General features: G+C 43.4%; 1 protein-coding gene across 1 annotated transcript; it reads right to left on the bottom strand.

Annotated features, from left to right (window-relative positions):
* Positions 1–4,750: 4,750 nt before the first annotated feature.
* On the bottom strand, positions 4,751–8,633 carry ARL14 (ARF like GTPase 14). Its single transcript, XM_088171086.1, has 2 exons — positions 7,702–8,633; positions 4,751–7,322 (listed from the first exon to the last, which is right to left on the bottom strand). The coding sequence occupies exon 2, from the start codon at positions 6,974–6,976 to the stop codon at positions 6,392–6,394; it is 585 nt and encodes a 194-aa protein (XP_088027212.1). The 5' UTR covers positions 6,977–7,322; positions 7,702–8,633; the 3' UTR covers positions 4,751–6,391.
* Between the last annotated feature and the right edge of the window lie 495 nt (positions 8,634–9,128).

Genomic DNA, 9,128 nt, shown 5'->3' with positions numbered 1-9,128 from the left:
CTCAGATTTAAACTCTTATTTCTGGCTGTTAACACTTACAGGGTTTAGCTCATAAAACAGCATCAAACCCAAGAAGCAACAAAAATGTAAATATCCAGATGCAGATTTCTATTGTCACTGCTGTGTCTCAGGCTGGGTTTGAAAGAAAACTCCAATCCATGGCTGAATAAGGAATTTTGAAAGGCTCAGGGCTTGGTATTGAGCAGAGAAATGAAAATATTCCAAGTTTTCATCTCTCTTTGTTGTGCTGGAATGGAGAAAATGAGAGCTCTGAGCAGCAGCACTAACGAGGCCCATTGTCCCAAGGCTCTGGACTGAGATTTCCTTGATTTTCTGCTGTCTGATAAATGCTAATATTTCTGTTCAGCTTTTCTTTTGAGGGGGAATAATGGGCACATCATTTTCCTGAATTACACAGCCTCAGGAATCTGTGCCTCTGTCAGATCACCGAGATCAACCCTTTCTTTTTAATGTTCATTATTCCTCTTTACATTCAAATCTCACTTTAGTTATGAGCTGGTTACCAGAGCTCTTCTAAACCACAACCAACTGCACGCGAAAAAAAAAAAAAAAAGGGAATTCCAGTTTAAAAATCTGCTTGTTTGGGCAGTTTGGACATCACTACTCACTGTTAGGAATTTTCAGTGCCACAAAGTGAAACTTCACCTTAATGCATGATGAAAACAAATGTGGGCTTTACCTAAACACCAGCAAATTCTATATATTTCTATTTCTATTTCTATTTCTATTTCTATTTCTATTTCTATTTCTATTTCTATTTATATTTATATTTATATTTATATTTATATTTATATTTATATTTATATTTATGTTTTAAACATTGAAAAGAATGGCTGAAAATAAGCCCATCAGTGCTGTAACGAGGCAGATTTTGTTTTTAAAAAAGCGATTTTTAGCTGTGTGATTTAAGCTCTCAGAGAGTTCTCGGGCTCCTCTGGTCTCAAGATTGAATTTTCAACCCCACAGTTTCGTTTTGACGAGCTGCAGGAAGCCTCACACACCACAAGATGTCTCAGCGAGGAAACACATTCTGCACAAGTATTTTTAAAGAATATTATTCCGTTTTCTGCTCTTTGCCTCGGGTTTTCCTTGGTGCTTGACAGGGGTTTTTCAGCAGCACCCGAGGAAGCAAAACCTGTACAAATGTACCCGTTAGCGTGGGCAATAAATGATATTTTATATAAACAACCATCCAAATGACTCAGTGGAAAACCTCAAGCTTCAAAAAGGAAAAGTTCAATGGAGGTGACGGCTAAAAAATTTAAAATTTTCCTATGCAGGTTAAATGGAAGAGTTATTTGAAACGATAATTAATTTCCACAATGTTTGACTTGAATATGTTAAATATTTTTAACTATCCATGCTCAGGATTAATACTAAAAATTAATAAATGAAAACATTAAAATAAATTAATGTTTAGAGTTAACTACGAGGAGACAGTTCTTTGCAGAATATTTTCTCCCAAGGGACATCATCTTTGGGGTCTGATATTATTTGATCTATTTTATATATTTTATCTATTTGATCTGTTTTATCTGAGCTGCCTTCAGCACTGAACGATCAGGGAGAGCCAGGGAAGTTCCCCCTGTGAGCACCAGCAGGGTTTGCACACATTAAATATTGATTTTAAAAGAGAAGCAGCTTCAGCTTTTGCACCACAGTGCAAAGTTAATGGCTGGGAATTATTTTATTTTATTTTTCTCTTTCTATTCCTTTCTGTATCTACAACACTTGGTACTTTGGCCTGAGAATTTTCTCACTTTTTTTTTTTTTTTTTCACTTCCCTTTTTCATGGTATTGCTGTCATTTTTCTTACCCCAGTGCCCCTCCAAATTAACTCCTTAAATTCTTCTTCTGTAATTATTTTTTTTTCACCTTTCCAGAGAATTCAAGCTCTGTGAATGCTCATGTGCACATAAGAATTTTGTGACCACCTATAGACATTTTAGATAAATTAAACTTTTCTTGTTAATCCTCAACAAAGGAAAAAAATCCTAAATGTGAATTCAATCCAGAATTATTCCCTTGTGCTGGGAAAAGCATCCAGCCCTGAGCCACCCCACGAGGAGCCAGACATTAATTTATCATTTATTAATTAAGCTCTTTGCAGAATACCTTTATGTTTTGTGTTACATCCAAGTGATAGGAGGGATTTTCACAGAAAGAAATAAAATTTCTTTGACTTCTTAAGGGAAGGTTGAGACACTCAAATTCTTTCTTCGGTGATAAATGTGTGTGTTTTAGATAAAGTAACAGAAAATTATTGATTAAGGCACAGTTACCCTTTAACAACCAAGCAGAACTTCAGAGGAGATTTGCCTTTGGATCGATAAAATCACTGCTGCTGTTCCCAACTATAATAGCTGAAAGCAGGTGGTTTATTAAACTCACCAAATTACTTCTTTTTGCAGATATTTTGCCCGAATCGGGGTAATACAAAGCCTAGAAACTTCTCATCGGCCAGGCAAATAAAAAGGGGAAAACAAAGTAAAAACAAGTCAATGAAAAGTTACAAAAAATATATATATATATAAAAAAAAACCCAAACAAAAAACACAGAACAAAAAGATGATCTTTGCACCAATAAAAGCACCTTGCAAGACGAAAACACACGGGGAGAACAAGGAAATAATAAAAAAAAAATTCATCAAAAGCCACGGCTCATAAAGCATTGTCAGGACATTTGCATACATCGTGGGAGAGCTTTGAGGAAGGAGCTGAGAGAGAACAATGAAAGGAGCACTGAAATGTCTTTAGGTCACTCCAAGCACGAGGAGTGGCTGAGAACAAACCCAAAACTCCGGGAGAAAATCGATAACGACAGCAGGGGAGCTGGACAGGGACAGCGAGAAAACTCTGCTGGCTAAAGACACGGAGGGGACACGGAGGGGACACGGAGGGGACACGGCTGAGGTGTCTCGGTCCCAGTGTCACAAACACATCAGGGATGAGCAGGAGCAGCACGGAACAGGTGTGGAACAGAATTTTGGAGAAACTGGAGCACCGAATGCTCGGTTTGCTAAAATCTCCTGCCTTCACCATGTGCCTGGACTCGTTACCGTCCATGAATTTCCATTTGCAGATGGTCCCCGCAGTGTGGTGTGCGCTGAGAGCCTCCACCCTCCAGAATTTACATCCCAAATGACAGCGAGCTGCCTAATCCGGGCTGTGGGATCTGAGGAGATGGATGTCCAGAATCCAATCAGGATACTTGAGCTAATTAAAGTGGAGAAAACCTGATTGTAGCAGCACAGAACTCGGCATGGCCCATTTACCCGGGGGAAAAAAAAATAAAAACCTGTTTAATGTGCACACAGCACTTCAAAGTGCTGCTGTCTCCTTTGCAGCACTTGGGACTCGTTTGGCACAGGAAAGTCTTTCCTTTGGTTCAGTTACTGCTCTGAAATGAGATGGCACAGAGACATTTTGAGTGACACCAGTTGTGTGATATTGGAAAAGCCTTGTCCTGCATTCCTTAGACACTGCACTTCTCCCGGACTCTTAAATTATTGGACACTTGTCTCCCGGGCAAAGCAGGAGGGAGTGCTGCTATCCAAATCCGCAGTGCTTTCTTCTGCTGCTCCACACTTTCCCTTAAAATGGCATTTCATCCCCATTTCACCCCACTGGACCCACGGTCAATGAGCTCCGTGAGTTATTCCTAAACTCAGAAGCCTCAATGTGACTTTAAACCACAGGGATCTTGTCAAGGAAAGGCCAAGAGGACAGGTCCCAAACTCTGGGTGTGTCAGCTGTTAAATGGTCCCAGCCAAACACATCTCCTTGAGAGGGTCCTGCAGGCTTCAGAGCCTTCTCCCTTTGTACTCCACTTGTTTTGTCACATTGACTCTCCTGCCAGCACAAAAGAACAGGGACACCAAACTCTTTAAGGAGTATGAGCAGACACTGAGGGATTTGAGCCCTTCAGCTACAGAACACCTGCAGTGCTTCTGCACAACACTGCCAGAACACAGCAATTAAAAAATGCAAAACGGCAGGGTGAGCTGATGAAAAAAAATCCCAAATTTGAAGCAAAATAAGCAGCTGACCCCAACAAACAGCCGACCCCAACTCTTCAAGGCTTTTCATCCCGTGAAAAGCTTTCAGCTCCCAGACTTCACTGCCTCAGGGCTCTTCAGATTCTGATTTCTCACCATCTCAAAGCATCCCAAACCCTTCAAAAACCCTAAAAAGTTTTTAGGTGAGCAATCTGTAAAAATTCTAAATAATAAAATAAGCCAAACGTATCCAGGTATAAATTATCCAGGTGCTGCAGGTTGGATTTTAGCACTGGTAGAATTCCTAAAACACCGAGGCAATTTTTCTCATGGTGTTCAGCCAAGCAGGATAGAGCTGGAAAACACCCTGGCAGCTTCCCGAACACCTTCCCAAAATGTTGCTGAGTGTCAGGGAGGTTCTTGGCTCCAGGAGCAGTGCATTCCATCCCTGTCTCATCCTGGGGAAGCCCCCGATGCTGCTCTGCTGATCCAAGGAAAATCCCCGGAGCAGAGGAATTCATTAAACCCCGGCTCTGGTGGAACATTTATCTCCATGGGGATCAGTCTTTTGTACCTCATCAGCTTCGCCTTTAAAGGCTGGTCACTTTTCTCTGTCTCACTGAGTTTTTTAATTAAACTTTCAGGCTTTTAATTCCCCTGAGAACCTCCAAACCAGCTTGACTGATGTTTATTTTAAACCTTTAAAACGATTCCAAAAGGTTGGGGTCTCCTCGGGCAGATATAACAGGCGTGCCTTCACTTCTCTGAGAAACCAAGCTCTCAGAAAATGCAATTTTGAAACACTTGATATTCTATAAAGTGAATGGAATTGAGTTTATTCCTTTCCTTTGAAGCATAATGTAAAACATTTCTTCAAGTTGATGTGAGTGTCATTTAGTGTAATTTGATAACCTGCAGAAGGGCCTGTGTGCCTGAGAGCTTATTCTCATTTTTCACTGCATGATCTGGTCTATTTTAGCACTTTATTTCTCCCTTCAGAACTTGCTTCTTGGCTAATTAGAGACCCTGGTGAACCCTCATTAAATCTCTCAGGAATGTTTCTCCCTGAGGAAGTCCTGAGGCCACAGAACTAAATTTTGCTTTGTAACAGACACATGATTGGATTAAAACAATTCACCCTATAGCAGACACATGCAAGCGTTTATAAATGCATTGATATGAAATATCACGTTTTTAAACATTGAATTGTTTGGCTTGGAAAACCAACATTAATGACTTTTAAAGATCTTTTTAGGGACAGAAGATGATATTTTCTATTGAGCCCAAACCATCAGAGCAGGCAATGAAAAATCCAGACACTTGTTCTGCTTTTAGCAGGAGTCTCAGCATGACTCAGCATTTAGCCCCTGGTAATTAATTAGTCTCAGTATTAATAATAGCTTCTGTTGAGAAATTTCCCTTTGTTTACTATTTCAGCAAATCCACCTGATGATGTTTTTGGTCTTTGAATAACCCGTGCATGAGACAACAGGGTATGTCTGGATGATTTTATTGCTGCTTCACCCTTTTATAACTTGACATTCCTGTCTGTTTATTAATAAGAATGAAATGTAAACTTCCTACTTCCCACCTACCTATACTTGATATCATCCTGGAACAAAAGGCTGTGAGCACAAGAAGACCCCTGCCCCAACTTTTCCAGAGCCCAGGGCTGGGAATTCAAGGAAAACCCATCAGGATTTAGCTCTTCCCTGGCTGATGAGTCCTGGAAGGGGAGGGCAGTCCAGCAGTGCAGGAACTGCAGCACGTGGATATCTGGGACAACGGGAACGTCACAGCCTGGAGCCAGGCCCTGTCTGGGGCTGGGTCAGGAGCTCGTCCTGCTCCTCACCACCTCCCTGCAGGAATTGTTCCTGGAATGCAGAAACAGCCAAACTCTCCTGTTATTTAACATAACTAAGAGTTGAAGCTCTCATCCCGCTCTCTTATCGAATGAGAAACAAATCCGTGTTGCTTTTCTTACAAAACAGCATTTGATCATTGCTGACCAAATGACCTGGCTGGTTTATGTCTTGAAAAAAATTGGTTTGAATCTTCATTTGATTTAAGCTACTTAAACACTGCTCACCTGTTTTATTTCCATGTACTCCTCTGCCCCTTTCTCAGAATTCGACTTGAATAACCCCAAGTATGTAATAAAAAAAAATAATAAAATGCTACAGAGTCCTATCTCAGGTATGAGATATCCTATCAGGTACATCAAGTATCTGCAGGTATAACAGTAGAATTTAATATTCTCAAAGTCCTTTATAAATATTTATGTATAAAAGTTCTCCAGAATCCAGTTTTTCCAGATTTAATCTGTCCAACAAAATATGTTAAGAGTCACCAGGAGTGGATGATAGCAATCCTTAAAAGCTACTGAGCTCCTTCAGGGTGGTGAAAGTCTCCTTGGACTTGCTGTAGTGCCTGGCAAAGGTGGCCACTCTCTGGAGAGCCTCTGCCAGCCCTTGGCCCGTGATGGCACAGCAGGGCTGCACGTACCAGTTCCTGTCACTGCAGTACTTCTTCATCTTGAACCTCCTGGTGATCTCCTCGGCGTTCAGAGCTCCAGGCAAGTCCTGTTTGTTCGCCAGCACGACCACGGGCACGTTTTTTAAGGATTCGTGCTTTAAAATGAGCTCGAATTCCCTCCTGGATTCCTCCAGCCGGTGCTTGGCAGAGCTGTCCACCACGTACAGCAGCCCGTCGGTGTCCTCCAGGAAATTGCTCCAGAGCTCTCTCATTTTCTTCTGTCCTCCAACATCCCAAAATGTCAGTGTAAAAGCCTTCCCTACTTCGATCATATCCACATTAAAGCCAATCGTGGGCATTGTTAGGAAATCATCTTCATACCTGAGCTTGTAGAGCAGCGTGGATTTTCCCGCACAGTCCAGCCCCAGTATCAGGATGTTGGCCCGCTTCACTGAGTAGGGTTTGGCGTTCTGGAGGCCCATTTATCCCTCGGGGAGGGAGTTTTGTATTGCAGGGATATTCCCCCTCTTCCCTGGGGCTGCCTTTCCCCCTGCTGAGCCAGGGAGAAGAGGCAGCTGCGAGCTGTGAGCAGTCAAACCTCTGTACAAACACACGCGGCTTTTATCGACGGCTGATAAGGAGCCAGGAGGCTTCGGAAGGAGCAGAGCTCCGTGCCCAGCCTGTGGGTGGGACTGGGATGAGTAACAACCCCCGTGGCACAGGCACAAAGGTTACAGGTTGCCAGTGTGTTTGAACAGCCACGTTCCCAGCACCTGCAGCCTGATCCACGGATTCCCTGACAAAATCCCCCTGAGCATCCACAGCCGTCTGGGGAAAAAAAAAATGAGATATTGAACACAAGCAGCGAGGAGGGGACGTTTAAGATTTAAGGTTTGTCCCTACTTAGCAAGCCACAAAATGACGGGGTAGCTGATTTATTGGTGAATCTCATCTCCCACAAACTGATCTCGGGTGATCTCTAATGTGAGTTCCAGCCCATGGGCTCCATCAAACCCTAAGAGAGCTCCACTAAAACTGGGCTTTGCTCTAAGCAGCAGCCCCAGTGACTCCTCCTGCCAGGGCTATAAACTCAGAGAGTTTGTTTATGTTGTAAATAAGGTTAACTGCACCCCACAAGGTGGAGACTAAATACAGACTTTATGGTGTGGTCATCACTGAGATCCCTCAAATTAAAAATTCCTGTTACCTTCATTTCGCTCTACTCTGTGGCTGCCCAATGAAGATTTCCTTCAGGAAAGAGTCAAGAAATGAGGAAATAACCGAGTCTTCATCATTTTTTTTTCTGGCCACCATTCCAAGTAGTAGAATAAAACAAGAGGAGATAGAAAATTTAGTCAGCTATCAATGAATTCCTATTGACTGTTCATTTCTCTGATAGTGGAAGCACATTGGGCTGCTCTGACACATCCTGAATACTGCAGGAGTTGCCCTTACACCCAGGAAACCATTTCTCTTTGCTTCAGAAAGTCCAGAATCAGCAAAAAGATGTAAAGGTCTTGTGGTCCAACAAGCTGCTGACTGATAGAGCAATCATTTCGATAATTACGACATTGGTTGCGTAAAATCCACCTCAGCCCTGACAGACAAGTTATAATCTGGTTTCTCTTGAGGCTAAAAGGGTTAGACTGGGTCTAATTGGGGGCAGCAAGAGATGACAGTGACACACCCGCTGCTGCAGGTTTTTCACAGTTAATAGCACAGATGGATTACGTGTAGAGCTTTCTCAGGAGCAGGTCGGGATGTATTAAATCAGGGAATAAAGTGTTTGCATTTCTTTATAAATAAATGGGCATGAATGAATTGAAAGACAGGGAGGCTGCAAACTGCAAAACGCAGGATTAACACATGAGAATTCCCTGAAGTAATCCCCATACAATATGGATATCTGAGCAGGGCAGGGATGGATGGTCTGTCCCCACTCACAGTTCTCTGCTCTGTGCGTGCTCCGGGGTGTTTACGATGATAAACTGGGTGTTTCTGATCACAACTCTTATCTCCTCCATCAGCCGTCACTTCAAAGCAGGGATCGAGCAGAGCCCGACTTTTTACGAGGTAATTCTGCAGGTTTGTGACTGTGCCGGAGTCCAGAGGCAGATCTTGTGATGCAGAGCAGCTTCCGGGAAGGATCCCGCGGTGCTCCTGAGATCAGCCCGCAGAATGAGCTGGGTGCAGCCTCCTCCTCCTCCTGCTCTCTGCTCCCGAGTTCCCGCAGCCTCCTCCTGCCCTCTGCTCCTGAGCTCCTCCAGCCTCCTCCTGCCCTCTGTTCCTGAGCTCCTCCAGCCTCCTCCTGCTCTCTGCTCCCGAGTTCCTCCAGCCTCCTCCTGCTCTCTGCTCCCGAGTTCCTGCAGCCTCCTCCTGCTCTCTGCTCCGGAGATCAACCCGCGGGATGAGCTCGGTGCCTCCTCCTGCTCTCTGTTCCTGAGCTCTGTGGTTACTGCGCTGCAAAGAGAGAGAAAAGACAGGAACACACACGGACATTTTTTTGGGGAAAAAGGCCCAACTTTATTGTATGGACAACCCGTATTTAAAGTGTGTTATGTGCAGCTGGGACAGGACAGTAGTTCATTGGATAATTGGGAAAAACATCCTTGGGACAGCACCTCAGGATGTGTC

This window comes from Sturnus vulgaris, chromosome 10 (assembly GCF_052056855.1).
Source record: "Sturnus vulgaris isolate bStuVul1 chromosome 10, bStuVul1.hap1, whole genome shotgun sequence".
NCBI lineage: Eukaryota > Metazoa > Chordata > Aves > Passeriformes > Sturnidae > Sturnus > Sturnus vulgaris.
This window is presented reverse-complemented; position numbering and strand designations above follow the sequence as displayed.